General features: G+C 45.0%; 2 protein-coding genes across 9 annotated transcripts in view; both read right to left on the bottom strand.

Annotated features, from left to right (window-relative positions):
• Window positions 1-312: 312 nt before the first annotated feature.
• On the bottom strand, window positions 313-5,886 carry PLPP5 (phospholipid phosphatase 5). 4 transcript variants are annotated; one of them, XM_043564170.1, is made up of 8 exons: window positions 5,761-5,886; window positions 5,459-5,567; window positions 4,935-5,025; window positions 4,448-4,511; window positions 3,796-3,920; window positions 2,959-3,129; window positions 1,411-1,599; window positions 313-565 (listed from the first exon to the last, which is right to left on the bottom strand). In XM_043564170.1, exons 1-7 carry the CDS (start codon window positions 5,832-5,834, stop codon window positions 1,439-1,441), a joined length of 795 nt encoding a protein of 264 aa, XP_043420105.1. In that variant the 5' UTR covers window positions 5,835-5,886; the 3' UTR covers window positions 313-565; window positions 1,411-1,438. The 4 variants fall into 4 exon arrangements, with proteins under 4 accessions (XP_043420105.1, XP_043420097.1, XP_043420122.1 ...); XM_043564162.1 differs by having other exon boundaries at window positions 313-1,599; XM_043564187.1 differs by lacking the exon at window positions 1,411-1,599.
• Window positions 5,887-6,517: 631 nt separating this feature from the next.
• Window positions 6,518-17,285, bottom strand: part of NSD3 (nuclear receptor binding SET domain protein 3) — a 118,175-nt gene continuing 107,407 nt past the window's right edge. For all 5 annotated transcript variants that reach the window (XM_043563936.1, XM_043563955.1, XM_043563945.1 and 2 more), the window contains 4 exons: window positions 14,977-15,118; window positions 13,833-13,939; window positions 12,866-13,070; window positions 6,518-12,447 (listed from right to left, as the gene is read on the bottom strand). In XM_043563936.1, the coding sequence (XP_043419871.1) occupies window positions 12,206-12,447; window positions 12,866-13,070; window positions 13,833-13,939; window positions 14,977-15,118 (696 nt within the window). In that variant the 3' untranslated portion in view covers window positions 6,518-12,205. The remainder of the gene's footprint in view (window positions 12,448-12,865; window positions 13,071-13,832; window positions 13,940-14,976; window positions 15,119-17,285) is intronic.

Here is a 17,285-nt window from a genome sequence, read left to right as displayed (position 1 = left end):
ATTATACAGAAAGTTAATACAATAACCGTTTTCTCCCCGTATATATTTCTAAAGCAAATTAAAAAGATAACATTTGGGCAAAGAACTAATATTTAAGTTCTTTTCCGGGGACTGGTGTTTTCTTTAGGCAGATACAGTAAAGCGTGGCAATTACAAAATAAATACTGAGACTGTTGTTCAGTAATTGCAGGTATCAGCCTCTACTACCGATAGTTGTGTCACTTATGTCAGATGGGGAATCCAGGGTTTTACTTTGGAAATGTTCTGGCTCTCGTGTGGTATTAAGGACCAAAAACACCCACAGTCACCATCTTCTTTGAATATCACATTTATTGAAGGAAAAAGACACACTGAAGATACAGAAACACGTAAGCCAAGGTTATATTTAAAGTACGATTGTAAAGAGAAAGGTACTTGTAGGTCCTGTAGCATCTCCTGTAAAATTGTTCCTTGTATCCCATTTGAAGAAGGGTCACAGAAAGTTCATTTTTCCGCTAGATAACCACATCTCTAATTTTTCTTTCCTGCCTTAGCCAGTTGGCAGAGTTGATGCATTTGGGCAGGTCTTCAGTCATGCATGGAGAGAAGGAAACTAGTGAGCACAGTTTAGGAGTATGTTTCAGTACTAGCAACTGAGGGTGGTTTCCGCCTCATTTGTCCTTACCATTTTTTAAAACTGTTTACTTAGTAATTCAATAAATAATTTATGTCCACAGTATTTAAAATGGACAGCAATATTTGACTAGACTCAGGTAAGATACATATGTAGGAAGGTAAAACAGCCAGAATTGGACATTTTCCTATATAAGGTTTGATGGATTGTCACCAGAGAAAGTAAACAGAACCAAAATTTCAGTTGGTCATGCCCTGGATTTTAAGATTTTGAGCTATAGAAAATGGAAATTCATCTCTAGCTTCTAGGATATGTAGAGGCTTCTTTGTAAAATCTTTTTTTCTTATTTTAGAGCCTGAGTGAGCAGGGGAGAGGGGCAGAGGGAGAGAATCTTAAGCAGACTCCATGCTCAGCACAGAGCCCGAAATGGGGCTCAATCCCACAACCCTGAAATCATGACCTGAGCCAAAATCGAGTCGGATGCTCAACTGACTGAGCCACCCAGGCACCCCTTGCAAAGGCTTCTTTGTGAAAGATCCTTCCCAGAATGGCATTTAAATGAAATGTAAAATGCTGTAGATATTGGGATACCAGCTGGTAGACTACTTTATGATCTTTTTACCAAATGTGTGGCACAGAGCAGTGAAAAAGAACCTTGAACTTTGACTCCATGATAAATCCATGTGAGCAAAACCGCATAAACATATGGAGGCAGAATGAAGTGCTGATGTCCTCACTTGTACCTCTTAAGAGACAAAAGGTCAGAAATTCTTGGGCAGTTACGAAGGGTGATTTACCTAATCTCCACTGAGGTAGTTCCAATTTCTAAATACTAAAATGATAAGGATCACCAGGCTTCTGTGCAATGGGAAGTACAAGTCTGTCCTGAAATGGTTTATGGCATTCTGCGTCAGTCAGCGGAGGATAATACTGCCTGTAGCAGACATAGGCAAATGTCAGGCCAATCATGGATCCAACTAGTACGTCTGAAAGAGAAGAGATAAGGTCTTCTCTTAATCATATTAGACTCGTAAATCATGTTAAAACACCACGCGGTGCTGGCATACTGATACTGCGAGTTCAATTGTAGATCACTGCAGTAAAGCGAATGTCTCAATAAAGCAAGTCAGATGAATTTTTTGGTTTCCCAGTGCAAGATGAAAGTTACGCTAATACTGTGCCGTAGTCTGTTAAGTGTGCGATAGCATTACATCTAAAACAAAAAAAGCATATACCTTAATTAAAAAATACTTTATTGCTAAAAAAAATGCTAACCATCATCTGAGCTTTCAGCAAGTCATAACCACTGATCACAGACCACCATAACAAATATAGTAATAATGAAAAAGTTTGAAATATTCAACAATTACCAAAATGAGACAGGGAAACACGAAGTGAGCAAACGTGGAAAACTGGCACTGAGAGACCTGCCTAGCGCAGCATCGCCACAAACTTCAGTTTGCACAAGACAACGTTATCTGTAAAGTGCAATAAAATGAGGTACGTCGGTACAGAGACCTTGGCCCTTCAGGTTTCTCTACTTGTTTGGGCTGCAAAAAAACCTCAATTCCAGGTTTATGGTTTCTTTAGGCTTTCTCAGTTTTGTTATATGAGTAATAGGATTATCATCAGGTTCTTTTCTAAACCAAACCAAAACACATCTTTAGTTAAATAAGTGTAAATGAGCCTTTTTCCAAGTATACCAGATTGAATTTTTTAAAAATTCGGAATAACGTTTCACTTAATGATATTAACCCCTTTTTCATCATTTAAAGAGTTCTAGAGGAAGCAATAAACTCCTCAGGAGTTGCCTTTCTTTGCAGGAAAAAAAAAGTTTATTCTTTAGGAGCCTTAGGGCTCCTAAGGACTTTTAGGAAATACTGTCAGGTTTTTTTTTGAATTAGGAATTTTCTGGGAAGGTACTCTGTCACTTGGATGTTTTGCTTTGTCATTCAACTTAAATTTCTTTGGTTTAACTACAATTTTATGTTTTCTTGAACTTTAGTTTCTGAACAAAAACCTCATGACAACAAACTTGATTTTTAAGACCCTAAGTGAATTGAGCTTTTGAGGTTTGTGGTAAAAAATTTCTTAGAGAAAAATGAAATTCGTAGTTTATTCTGAACTTATGATGCTTCAGAGTAATGGAAAATTTAGGATATTTCTCCTTAAAAGGAAACTGTGCTTTCCCATGCTCCATACAGCTGGTTCAGAAACCCAGACCCTCCCATACTTATTTGTTTATTCATTTAGCAGACACATTCAGCGTCTCCTCTGTGCCAAATGCTTGGGGTAAAATGGTGGGTGAAACGTGCGAACTTGCACGGCACGAATACCTCGCTTACCTTGCCAGTGATGCTTATAGTCACAGGTGCGGGAAAGTGCAATCACAGCTGCGAGGAGGAGAGGCGACAGAAAGGCACAGAACCTCCAAGACTTCCCACGGCCTTGTGGCGCGAAGCAATGTAACTTCCCCGCCAGGTAGAAGGAAGCAAAGGCCAGACCAGCAAATGCAACTAGAAGAGGGAAAACCTATAAGTGTATGTCTCTTAAAGGAAGCGCTGTCATCCATCTGCAAATAGGTGGCCGGGGGCGGGGGGGGGGGGGCATGTTTTATTCTTTCTGGATACCCTTCTGGTAGAGATCATTGATGATGGAGGAGGAGGAAACAAAAGGGAAAATGAAGGACTTTATTTTGTGTCCCAAAGTTAATATTCTGAGAATAGTTTTTGGAATATTAACAATTGGGCAGGTTATTTAACTTCCCAATGCCTTCGTTTCCTCATGTATAAATGGGAATCATAAAAATAATACTACCCACCTCATTGTGCTATTTTGGTATTAAATGAGGTAAGAATCAAAAATGCCTTCCAAAGAACCTGACACATAGTAGTCCTTCAGCAAAGGTTAATGCTTTTATAACTAGTACAAGATTGCAGGATCTAGGCAAATAATACAACAATCCTAAAACGTTCCAGATCTCATGAAGGTAAACTACCTCCTCTCTCCTCCCTGATTTTTGAGGCTCAGACTTGTGAAATCTTGGGGTTATTAAAGAAGGGGGGGGTTCGCTAGTTTCTAGATACAAGAACAAAACTAGTGAGATGATCCCATCCTCACACATTTCCTAGGTTAAATTCAGTGGCCCCCCAAAAGGCAGAGATGTCAAGTTCACATCGTACAGGAAGAATGTCCACTGGGGAAGCTCTTCCGGCCCTCATTCACCACGTCCTTGTCTCCTGTGCACTTCAAGTCAGAATGGGCTTGCCCATCCGGGAAGCAGCGGTAGAAGAAGTCTGGGCGTGGCCTGAAAGAAGCATGATCTCAACACAGATCGCCTGACAACACCAGAAATTATTTTTTGGTTTTATCAGACATCCGTAATCTGTAATCCATTTACTCTCGGTCAAATGGTGTCCCAGGCAAAATAATGGAAGTGGATTAGGACAGTCACCATTAAAAGAAAAGCATTATTTCCAGGGTCAGCATTTAAATCGGGAGGTGGGGGGTGGGGTGGGGTGGGCGGGAGCCGGTCCAGCACATGATAAATTGTTAGGGCAAAGAGCAAGTCACCCTGCAGCTTCAGCAGGTGCTCTAGAGGACGTGGACCCTGCTGCAGCTGTCAGTGGGAAATGCTGTTCAGGGCAGCGAAGAGCCCAAGTGTCACCTGCAGGACAACCATAGGGAAAGGGAGGAAGAGTTAAGTGAAAAAAGCAAGGTCAGACAGAGGAGGAAAGGATAAGGAGGAAGCTGTGTGGTGCAGCCATGAACCACCACCTGTGGGTGGGTGGGTGGGGAAGGGCTGGCACCCAGGTGCGGACCCTGCTCACTCACCTGCCCACTATCAGTTTTATTGTGTTGGTAAAGACACCGTTCAGAGCCAGGGCAAGGCTGGCAGCTGGAAAGCAAAGAAACTTACTGTTAGTTTCTGCCTCAGAGGCGCTGCATGGTCATTGTCTCTTGAGAGCAGCCATGTCTTTCTGAGACAGGAATGGTCAGGCTCCAACCGGAGCTGAGCGTGGAAATAATTCTCTTAATGTGTTGTTGCACAGAGAGAACTTCTGCACTAGGCTGAAGATGTTTCTGGGGTACAAATTATCCAGTGCATATAGGCACTGCTAGGAAGTTACGTTCTTAGAGTGCTAGTTTTCGGTGTCATGGGTGATAGCACGGGTACAGGGGAGATAGGACGACTTTAGGAATGCAGAACCCCATGGTCTCCACCCGCTGAGGTCACACCTCCAGTGGCTGAAGCCCACAACTCCCACCTTCTCATTCCAGCACCAAGGAGGTAACCCAGCCAGAGACCGCTAGTTCTTACCCAGGCAGGCCTGTCTGCTGTCTGTCCCGCCCGCCTTCTTGAGACATCTGGCCAGGAGGATCAGAGACAGTGGGGAGAGAAATGCAATGACCTGAACCAGAACATGGCAGAGGTTAAAAAACCAAACCCCGAGACCACTAGTTGTTAAAGGAGCTCCCACAGGGAAGAGGGGTGGTAGGGACAGAACTCACATGTCAGAGCTCCCTGTTCCCCTGTCAATATAAGTAGCGTCAGACTGGGCACTAGCAGCTCCACCAGCAAGTAACACCATCACCCCATTATTCTAAATGACCAGTTCCCTCGGGCCATCCCCATCCTAAGGAACAGAGCTCAGAACATGGCCCTGGAGCAAAAACTGACATCTTGCTAAATTTGGATCCTAATCATAAGGAAACAAAATTTTTAGCACAAGGGGGACAGTAAGTTTCCGTTTTGGAGCCAAAACGACCACCTCCTGCTGCTTCCTGGCATTAAGCTCAGTAACAGGTACTAAGGGTCAGAAGGAAGGCTAGTTCTCCACGCACAAACATGGGCTTGGTAGGGAAATACTCTGCTTCCACATACGGATTCCGGTAAAGCCACATCTCCTCTGGTTGGATCAGCCGCTGGAAGGGAGGGAGAAGTTCTGTTACCCTAAAGGAGAAACAAAAATGTGCAGAGCCTGTCGGCTTGTTTCCTGGAACGGCCGGGGCTTCCCACCTAGGGACCCCGGACCTTGGCCCGCGGGCGGCGCTCGAGGAACCCCAGGCCGAGGCAGGGGCTGCCTGCCCGCCTCCTTTGGGGTCGGTCGCCCGTCTGGAGTGGGGTCCGACCGCAAGACGCTTACAGGAAGGCCGCGAACAGGGCGATCCGCACGCCCAACTCGGCCCCGAGGGCCGCCGCCGCCGCCGCCTTCTCCATCCTGCGCTCGGCCCCGGACAGACGCCGCGCTGACGTGGCTGCCGCTGCGGCGGCTGCGGGGCGCGCGCCCGCCCCCTGGAGGGCCGTCCCTGGAGGCCGGGCCTCGGCTGCTCTCAGAGCGGGCTAGCGGGCGCCGGGGGAACTGCGCGCGAAGGCGGGCGGCCACCTCGCGGCCGGGGCGGGTCGGCAACCCCGGGAGCAGGAGGGGCGGCTCCGGCGCCGTCCTGAGAGCAGCACCTCGCCAAAGGAATGGGGAGCAAGCGGGGCCGTTCTAGGGTGCTGGGCAGGGAGCTGGCTCCCGGTGCCCAGCCAAGCAGCAGTTTCTCCGTGGAGTCTGAGAAACCGACCGGATGAGAGGGACATCTATCCCCGTGGCGCCCTTCGCCAACCAGTCGGTGCCTCGATATTCTCCTACCACGCCAAGCGGGGAGCGACATTCTCCAAGGACCTCACCTCTATGAAAACCAAACCAAACCCCACGAGTGCGGCCCCACGTTTATTCGCAGCGCAGTGGCGGGGACATCCCGAAGGGCCCTGCAGTGCTGCGGACTCACCGCCGCCCCCCTCCCGCTCAGGGTGCACATCTTGGGCCATTCAGCCCTGCGCCGGGTCCCCTCCCTCCCATTATGACCCCTTGTCCAGTAGTTGTGGCAAGAAATGACAGGCAATGAACAAGTCCACAATTTAATTTGTAACATACAGGACAATTTATTGAAGTCAATCTCAAGCAAAATCTGAAATCAGTGGAATGTCATTAAGAACCTTTCCAAATTAATCCTCACGGAAGCAAAAAACACGTCTGAATTCCAAAGTAGTTGTCAAATAAAAAAAGGCAACATCTCAGTAAATATAATGTACAAAAATTTATGTTCCTACCAGCACACACAGTAGTTAGAAGCTTAAAATTACAGGCAATCCTAAATGTACTGTAACTAGTCACCAATAAGCTATCTATATACAGGTTAACCAAGCTTTACACGTTTCACACTATGCAGTAAAACATAGGTCGATCAACAAAATCCCCAAAATATCATGTATCTTGAAGTCTATGTGGCAACATCAAGTCATTATACAGTAATGCCCTAGTGGAACACCCCCCAGGGAAAATGAACACTAATCCCTTAGTGTCAAGAGCTTCTAGCCAAGCCACAGAAACCCAAAAGAGATTGACTTTAGTGAATATTGATGCTCTGTTATTAAAGACTCAAATCTCAAGTGATTTAGGCAAAATAACATTTCACAGGATCTACAAAGTTTATTACAGATAAACAAAGTACAGAAATAACCAATCTACAAAGGTCATTATCATAGATAAAGATCACAAGAAAAATGAAAACAGAATCTGTAGGTATCTGTGTTTGTTGTGCAATATCACAAGTGGTTACAAATGAATTTCTCATACCAATTCCAATTATGCACACACCCCTGTATATAAAAAGGACCTAATTATTAGCCAGTTGTAATCATCATTTAGCATCTTGGTCATCGGAGGCAATATGATTTTCTTTTTTGACACAGGGTATGTGACAGCACAAATGAGATAAAAGTAGAAAAGTAAATTTTATCCAGTCCACTCCTAAACTGACAAGAATACCTTACGAATACCTTATCTCGGGGATCTGCTGGCTGCTGAGAGCCACCAGCTCGAGTCAGAGGTCCGCAGCAGGCAGGGAGAAGGGCGCACTGGCACCCGAGGGTGCTTTCTTGCTAATCCGCAGATGGAGAAGGTCACGTAAGAAAACTAGGGGTTGAATAAATGACTTTGGCAACTGTTTATCTTTTCCCTTTGTCTTACACGTAATGGACTTGCACGGGCTACTGAGGCACAGGTCGCTCTCCTCCTCCTCCCCTTTCACACGTATGTGCCACAAGCACCTGAACTTGTCACCTAAGCAATGGACTGACAAGAAAAGAACGGAAATGTTTTTTGAAACACGCAGGTTACACCCTGCATTTCAGGAGTGCAACGTAAGTGCAAATTTTTGTTTTTTTCCCTACACAGGCATATATATTAAAAGGAAAGAGGAGGTGCACGGGGATAGGGCTGACAAAATGACAAAATAAAGAACACACATAGGAAATATTCATAAAAATGGTGCTGGTATTTCATGCAAGAGTCTCTTCCTCAAATGCATACATGAAATCTGAGATATCTGCTGTGGACACCCTCTCCCATTTGCAGAACTTTGCCTTTAATCCAAGCTAAAGAGGATAAGAGACTAGGCTATTTGTTTTCAAAACAGTATACAAAACAATGCTTTCTACTTCATAAATTTAAAAATAACTGTAAAATAAGGGGAATCTGAAGAGTTTCAAGTACTTAAAAAACCTGAATTCAATGAGGCAGAGGTCTCAATGTTAAAGTGACTACTTCGTACCTGTGGTAAACATGATCAGTCCCCGCCCTCACCCTATTCTACCCCTTCTCTCCCGGTCCCCGCCCCAGGTAAAAGTCGGTAGATTTCAGTATATACAAATTCCCAACTTTTCAGTATTTGTTAATACATGGCAAAGCTGTCTAATTACATCTATTCCCCAGCTCATCTGAAACTGGGAGTTCTACTCTTTGTTTACAGATAACCAGGGACCAATTCGAGGTGGCTCTGGGCCAAAGGAAATGGTTCCCAATGATCTCGTCAAGTCGCAGCAACAAGGCCCAACGACTTGGGGCGGCCAGATGCCGCAGCCTTGGAAGAAGGAAGTGGGGCGGAATTTGCACTGCCCAGCGATCAAGCAACTTCCCAAGGTCATGGTACCTCACGGAGAAGCACATCAAATGTAAGATTCCCAAGCCGTGAGGACTCCACGGCAACTCGTTTCCTTACCCTGTCGGGACGTGGCATGTGGCAGCACCTTGACTTTAAGGTGAATGCTAAAGGAAGAGCGTGGGACTTAAAAGGAAGTGGAGAACGAGCCACGAATCCCGGGCAGTCCAGAGACTCCCCCCTGCACAGCGGCCTCCCCACCCTCCACACTGCAGCTCTGGGTCCGGCCCGTGGAGCACAGACCACGTGACTAGTCCAAAAGGAAACTCTACTTCATGAACCATGAAAGAAACGTGCCCAACAGCCTGCCCTGAGAGTCCTTTACATGATTATCTCAGAATTTCAAAACATTTTTCACAAGCACGTTTCCAAATAGTCTGTGGAAATGGCAGAAGGGAGCTAGGAGCAGCCACCAACCCCCCCCCCCCCCGCCATTATTTATTTATTTATTTAAGATACGGTCCTGACTTGAACACACAGCTCCAAGTTTCAATGATTCTAAAAGGCAGCCTATTCTATAGCTCAGGCCATCATTTTTGAGAATTAAGGTAGAGGAGGAACTTGTTAAGATAAAAATGAAAATAAAACCCACCTCCCTCCTGACTCTAGCCCTGATTAGATATTACAGGAGTGAATCACTTCCTCCAGCTGCTTTGGCCTTCCAGGAATGAAGGGTCAGCCACCCCCTCCCAGCCCCAGGCGGCCCTCCTGACTCCCTTGTGACCGGGGTCCAGCCCCTTCCTGCACTGCACACGCCTGGTGGCTTCCAGGATTTCCTCTGTAGTTGTTACTGTCTGATTTCTGAAGCTTTACGCTGATGATCAAAAATTTTACATTCACTTCTTCTTCCAAAGAATTAACAGGAGGCTAAAAAAAAAATACCACCATTATCCCATGCTGCCATGAGCTATCTCATTTTTGGACAAGAATAAAAACCAACCATCTATGCTCTGACCACACATACAGATTTAAAAGTTAACAAATACCAACTTAAGTCTGAGAGAGAGACATGTCTTTTGGAATACCTCACTGGCGAGGCGCAGTGAGCGCAACTCTCTCTCCCTCTCTGCTTCTATCACCTGCAACTTGGAAATACATGAAAGAGGTCAGGAGTGACACCACGGAGGTGTGAGGAGAGCTCCTTGGCACTGGCAGGACCGAAGCCACTTTTCGAACTGTTAAAGAGCAGTCACGGACAAAGACTCCAGAGCTGTGGTTAGCCACTTTGTTTTCTACCCTGATTTCTGAAATGGCAGAACAATCCTATTAGATACCCCCCACCCCCAACAAAAACGATGAAATCTCAGCAGAGCTGTTACAGATACATGAACCAAACACAACACAATGAAGAAGCTGCATAAAAATACTTAAACCTAAGGTACCTGCAGTGCAGAGGATGTACCCTGGCTTACCGTAGAAAAGTCCTCAGATATTAAATAGCACTGAGTTGGAAACAAAGCAAGGAGAGAAGATTTCATGTTTGATACTATTTCAACAAGAGTTGCACTTCGAATGTTAAAGGAAATCCTTCATGTTAGTAAGTTTAAAAAAGCAAACATCTATCATATATATATATATATATATATATATACATATATATATAAAGTTTTAGTATGATAAAACCTAGATTTTCTTAAATTATTTTTTAAAAGGATATCAAACCATATAATTGCTCAAGAGCAATTATGTTGCAAAGAGTTTAGTGTTTTGGTGAAGCTGTACTTCATGTTACTCATAGCAATTATATTTGGTAACACGTACAGCATTTTCCATTTTGCTCTTTCTTCTGGGACCATGTCTGATCAATAGAATTACTGGAGGCCCAAGAAGTCACCTCAGAATTAATTGCTGGAATCAGGCAAATGGCAGTTTAGGAGCTTAAGTAAAGGAAGTGTAGTGTGGTTTTTGTTTGTTTTGTTTTTTTTTACAAGAGAAAACCCAGTACGATTACACATTTACATTAAAAAAAGAGGCACAAAACAGTGTTTCTTCTTTTTTCCAGAGAAGAACTCTAAATTGACAAGAAAAAAGGAACACGCGTGACACAACCGAAGGAATGTGGCCGAGCATCTACTCTCTCAACCTTCATAAGGTTCCTAGAAACTTCTTGAGGGAAAATAAATGCTACCAGGTATCAGCAACTGTAAGCAGTCAGAATCCACAGAGAAAGTTATAGTTCATTCAAGCTAGCCCTAGACTTCTACTTAGCACAGTGTTACAACAAGGTCTGACATGACTAATTACTTCATACTAGGAATACTGGAATATACATATTCCTAAACATGAAATGCAAGTGAATTTTGTGGGCAGACACCTTGGTACACTTGCATCTGTGAGATCCAAGCATCACCACCAACCATTTTTGCTAACGCTGCTTTCTCGGGAGCTTCCCTAAGTGCTTCCTACAACGAAGTGTGTTTGTGTGGCTCTTACCTACCCTGTAGAAGTGTCCCCCTTCCTCAATGGGGGCGATGTTGGTTACTAGATAATACGAGATATAAATTGTCTACATAGAACTTGGGGCTGCCCCTACCCCTTCTGCCCCCCAAATTAGGAACTAAACCAAGAAACCTACTCAGATACAGCTCAGATTCATTTGTGTAGTTCCCACTAGGAAACATGGCTGAGCAGAGACAAGAGAGGAAATGCCCTTAATTCTCTCCAAGATGGACGAGGGGGCTCCACTATACTGAACAGAAAATGGTGCTTGTATGATACAGTGTCTGGTCTGGGCCTCTCGTCTCCCGTTATCTGCCTTTGTCAGTGTGCCAGGATAGAGGGGGGATGACCACTCACGTCCACATAAACACACTTCATCAAAAATGTCCACGATCAATGGAAAATATTTCCAACTCAGTGAACGCACCCCCTTCTGTCTTTCTCCAAAACCCAAAACCACATTACATTCCTTTCTAGGTAGAGTTATCACGTCATAAAGCCCACCTAGGTTAAGACCACAGAGGTAAAATCCACTGAGGCATTTTGTTCTCAAGAGGCCAGATCCAATACTCCCATAAAGCCCTTCTCTGAGACTATGAAAGACGTTCTGAAGGGAAAGAGAAGTCAGCCTCCCTACTGCTCAGCAAAGAGGTATATGAAGATCATCAGAGCCTTTTCCAGAGGGCCTGCTCCAGCTCCTACGTGAGACGCACACGCACACTGAACAGACTACTTGACTACATTTCTTAAGATAAAAAAAAAAAAAAGAAAATAAATAAAGGAATGATGGCTACTTTTGCTTTTTACACCCAAGGAACACATCCTAGACTTCAAATTTATCTCATTAACATAACTTTCTCTTCTAAAAGCGAAGACATCTCTTTTTCCAGCTGCAAAGGCATTGAAGCACAATAAAAGGCAAGAAAAGACCAAGGGAATCTGGCCCGCTACAGAAGAGGACGCAAGCTGACAAAACAGAACCAGATCCCAGCAATTGCTCCTGCCCGCGCCACCCGGCTCCCCATTCGCACTTCAGTAAGGCAGCGCTGAAGGCCAAGGCCGCGTGCACCGCAGCCGGCTCTTCTTCCACTAACGCGTCACCGATTCCCCTTTTTTCTTTTCTTTTTGTCATTTCAATAAAAAGAAAAAAAAGAAATCACCACCCATTTATTCTCTCAGATCTTCTCCACGATCCTGCGATTCCAACTTGCATTTGATCTTGCTCCAGTACTCTGCCGACACAGGAGATTCGGGGTCGTGCTCCGAGCAGCAGAGCCGGCCTTCCAGGGCCGAGGGAACCAGAGCGCCCTCTCGGTGATCTTTACAGAAGGAGCGCGGGCAGAACTCGCAGAAGGAGACGGCGGCGCTGCCACACTCCCCGCACTGGTGCCACGGGCACTCCCACTTTCCTAGTGAGGGGTGGGGACAGGGAAAAGAGCCCCATCAGTGCCCGCCTCGACGACCCGTGAAACACCCCCGTTCCCACCGTCTTCTCTGATTGGAGACCAAGTTCACCTGAGCACCACTCCGAATTTCAGCCAAACTTACGAGCAGGTGCACCGGTGAGCCCGGAGGCGTGCTGCTGCCCAAAACTCAACGCCACAGGAGCCAATTGCTCACCCAGGGCAATAGGGACACAGAGACCAGTCTCTGCTGGCCCGCACCCACTCCCTATTTGCAGGGATAAATTTTTCGTGAGCATACTTTATGTTTGCTACTGTTGGCTGTTCTCATCAGCCTCATCCATTCCACGGCTCCACGAAGGACAGTGAAGTACCTCTTACATTACACGCACGTCAGAGACAGGGTCTCAAGAGTTTAGCTTACCATACGGTGGCTGAGTCAGGTTAAGGCATAAGAGGTGGTATGCTTTGGGACAGTCTTTTTTGTCACACATGACCAGCTCTCCACCATCTCCACACTGAAAACAGTAATCTTCATGCATCTGCTTTGGTTCTGCTTTGATTTTTCGCCTCTTCTGCTTTAATTTAGCATTTTTGGCCTTTTCTTCAGTTGTTGACGCACATGTTGGCTGGCAGGGAGAAGGATCAGAGTTGTACTGAACACGGTGCGTGAAACTTCACACAGAACAGGAACTCCCACAACCCCACATTCATTTAAGCTCTTTTAAATTTGGTTGTTCAATGACCTAAAAACCACTGGGAGGACTTATCCCATAACAGTATGAACATGAAAATATGGCTTCATTTTCACTACTTTTGAATAAGGTGCTTTGTTTTTTAAATTGCAAGGATACTGAGACATAATTCGCATACCATAGAACGCACCATTTTTTTTTTTAGTGTTTATTTTTGAGACAGTGAGCGAGCAGAGAAGGGGCAGACAGAGAGGGGGACAGAGGATCTGAAGTGGGTTCTGAGCTGACAGCTGATGCGGGGCTCGAACTCACAAACCACGAGATCATGACCTGAGCGGAAGTCGGACACTTAACCGACTGTGCCACCCAGGCGCCCCAGAACACAAAACATTTTAAAGCGCCTCACTCAGTGGTTTTAAATAGAATGTGGATTTTAAAAAAAAGTTTTGAAAAGGATACTGGTAACTTCAAAAACAATCAGAAATACAGACACATTTTCAGAACCTGACAGATCTTACTAAGATATGCTTCATTAGAAAGTTAGAGAGTCTAAACTCTGGCTACCACAACGACTGTCCCTCGAACTAATCCAGGTACCCATTTGCCAGCATTTTCCTGAGATGGTCATACACTTCTTGAGCAGCCCCACTCCTGATTTCCCGCTGGCTTGGGGTGCTTGCTTCCCTCACGACTGACCTTCGGCCGCACTCCCAGAAAGCCGCTGCAGTTCTCTGCTCCACAGTGGCATTCCGTTCTGCCGTTGCCCAGACAATCCAGGTTATAATTAAATGTTAACTCCATCCCTAAAACAAGAGAAATAATTATTCATACTCAAATCATGGGGAAGAGAAATGCTGCCACGGACACACACTCACAATGAAAGAGAGACATAATTCTGACATGAAGGCTTTTCCCTCACCCGTGTTCCACACAGAAGACAGTGATGGGGAAAAACAATAGAGGAAAACATCCCCATCCACCAGTGATGACAGCAAAAATAGTCTACAGAAGTCGTCATATCCTTTTCATTGAAGTGGTCAAGATCCATGTAACACAGACTAAGAATCTAAAATCTGTGCTCAAGACAAATGGGTTCTGGTTTAGTTGCTTTCCTAAAGCTAATTTACACCAATTTCTGAATGAATAATAGGACCATGGCATCTTGGTGACCATACCATCTCTGGTGATTAATGCTTTATGATCAGAAAAGAATTCACCATGCAGATTTACTATTTACACCAAAGACCCAGGGATTTGAGCTGGGAGGTCCAAGCTTTCTCTTAGCTGGTCTTGAAGAGGCCACAACGTCGGGAATGCCTTTAATCTCTTCTAGCTATAGTTCTTCTCTTCTTACCCATTTTCCTACAAACCCAGCAGAGAAGAAACTAAGTTCTGCTGTTAAGATGCTAGATGGGTAAGGAAAAATGGAAGCAGCAGCTGGCTTCAGAAGCTTTTTATGTCTACCCTGAAACAGATGATCTTCCAACTAAAAAACAAACACCCCCCCCAACCCCCCCACCAAACAAGCCCAGACACCAGTTGAAGTTAACACAGTATGTTAATACTTTAAAAAAGAAAACAAAAGCTTAAGCATCTGGTTATATCGCACAGACAGCAAGAACTTGGAGAAGTAATTCATTAGGGTCAAGGACCCAGAGAATTCTGTGACATCCTCTCTGCTTGCTTAAACTCCCTTTTGCAGGACACAGATTTTCACTTCTTAAGGGCAGATAATAATTCTAAATAGAATTCTATCTTATTTGAATAAATCCTTAAGCCTCAAACCTTGAGGGATGTCCTGCCCAGGGAGGAGGGCATGGGGAACAAGCTGGTTTTTTACCTGCAGGAATATCACAAAGAGCAAAAAGTCCAACTCGAACATCTCCATTCACTGTCCACTTTTGTGTTTCACAGTTTGGATTACAACTGTGGTTCATAAAGCGAGAATAATTTCCTTTGGGGCCAGCATCAATTATACGGTCCTTCAGAAAGAAAAGAAATGAAAGGTGCCTTTAACATAAAGCTAAGTACAAGTCTCTCTCAGAAATAGCCAACTTGGTCAAGAGCCACAGGGAGCAGCTTTTTGCTACCAGCTGATGTCTGACGGCTGACAAATCTGACATCATGTGCTCTCTGAGCCGTTGACTAAGTTCTTGACTTTATTTGATGACCTTCAAGTCAAAGCATTTAAGATAAAGTAGAATTTAGCTTTTCTTTCCTTCCTTCCTTCCTTCCTTCCTTCCTTCCTTCCTTCCTTCCTTCCAGTTTGTTTCTAGACATAGACCACAGAATAATGCTATGTGGAAGATCAGTTGGTCACAGGCTGAGGAAGGGCATTCTACGATGCCAGAGCACAGAGACCGGTGAGCCGCGTGGGGTGGAAGCTATGGTTTTCTGCTGTCAGCCCTCCTTTCCTGCTCTGCTCAAGCAGCGAAACGACCATGGGGGCAAATGGAGAAGAGTGTAGGCCACAGAGAGGGAAGGAGGAAAAATGAAAGACTTGGTCTCTGAATGAAGACTTTGGGATTTGATCAATGGAAGGGCTGTCGTGTGGGATATACTCTTTAGTAGTCATCTGTTCCTTCTGTTTCACTTACACTGATGTTCAGAATACAGTCAAAAGCTCAACAATCTGGCCCCTGAATTCAAACTCTGATAATCTGGATAAGCTCTGGAGGACGGGGCCTCCCCAGCATTGTCAAGATGGCTGGAGGGTCCCTGCCAGTGAGGGGAGGATGTGAAGGGCTTACTCAGTAATCAGAAATAATTGGTATTTTATGTTTATGACAGTTACAATCATGAAAGTTGTAAAACTGTTAAACAATGACATATCAGCTAAAATAAACTTTTTTGTTTTTAAAGTTTATTTATTTTGAGAGAGACAGTGTGAATGCTGAAGGGAGGGAGAGAATCCCAAGCAGGCTTTGCACTGTCTGTGCAGAGCCTGACATGGGGCTTGAACTCATGAACCGTGGGATCATGACCTGAGCTGAAATCAAAAGTCGGACGCTTAACCGACTGAGTCACCCAGGCGCTCCTAGAGTAAGTTTTTTTTTTTTTTAATTTTTTAAATATTTATTTATTTTTGAGAGAGAGACAGAGAGAGTGCAAGTGGGGAGGGGAAGAGAGATTAAGGAGACACAGAATCTGAAGCAGGCTCCAGGCTCTGAGCTGTCAGCACAGAGCCTGATGCGGGTCTCAAACAGCGAGATCATGACCTGAGCTGAAGTCAGACGCTCAACCGACTGAGCCACCCAGGCACCAAGAGAATAAGCTTTTAAGTGATTTCTAGTTCTTACTTTTTTTTTTTTTTTAATTTTTTTTTCAACGTTTTTATTTATTTTTGGGACAGAGAGAGACAGAGCATGAACGGGGGAGGGGCAGAGAGAGAGGGAGACACAGAATCCGAAGCAGGCTCCAGGCTCCGAGCCATCAGCCCAGAGCCTGACGCGGGGCTCGAACTCACGGACCGCGAGATCGTGACTTGGCTGAAGTCGGACGCTTAACCGACTGCGCCACCCAGGCGCCCCAACTAGTTCTTACTTTTAATGGTATTCCCTCAGTTTCAGGGATAGCCTGGAACACCAGAAAGATGGGTACTAGTCTTTGCTCTGCACTCAACAGATCACTTGTCATGGCTGGACCTCAGTTTCTTGTCCCCTGCATGGCAGAGGGCTGCTGCAGAAGTGAGGTGAGATACAGACAGAACGCACAGCAAAGGTGGCTTACAATCTCATGGATTAAACTAGCAGTTTTCCTGTCATCCTGCTTATGGCTTCATTCATTTGTCCTAACTCAGACATGAAGTTTCAGTATACAGAACAATTCAGAGTTAGAATTTTTGCTAAATCAGAACTTTAATGGTGCTTTAGAACTCAGCATGGCAGAGCTGATGGTCTCCATCAGTAATGGAGAAACTGAGGGCCAGGTTCTTCCGTGACCATGTCTGCCCTGTCCTGGCTGTCTCTCCACTCACAGGGCCACCTCACATGCCACATGCAAAGCTTCACTAACCAGCCACGGTGCACTGTGGTGTTAAGAAGCACACTGTGGCTGGTAGCACACTGGCTACTTCAAACCATTCTAACTCTCCTGGAAAAAAAAATCAAGTTAGAGGAAATGGAGTTCAACCTAAGACCATGAACAAAA

The sequence above is a fragment of the Prionailurus bengalensis genome, chromosome B1, assembly GCF_016509475.1.
Source record: "Prionailurus bengalensis isolate Pbe53 chromosome B1, Fcat_Pben_1.1_paternal_pri, whole genome shotgun sequence".
In the NCBI taxonomy this organism is placed as follows: Eukaryota; Metazoa; Chordata; class Mammalia; order Carnivora; family Felidae; genus Prionailurus; species Prionailurus bengalensis.
This window is presented reverse-complemented; position numbering and strand designations above follow the sequence as displayed.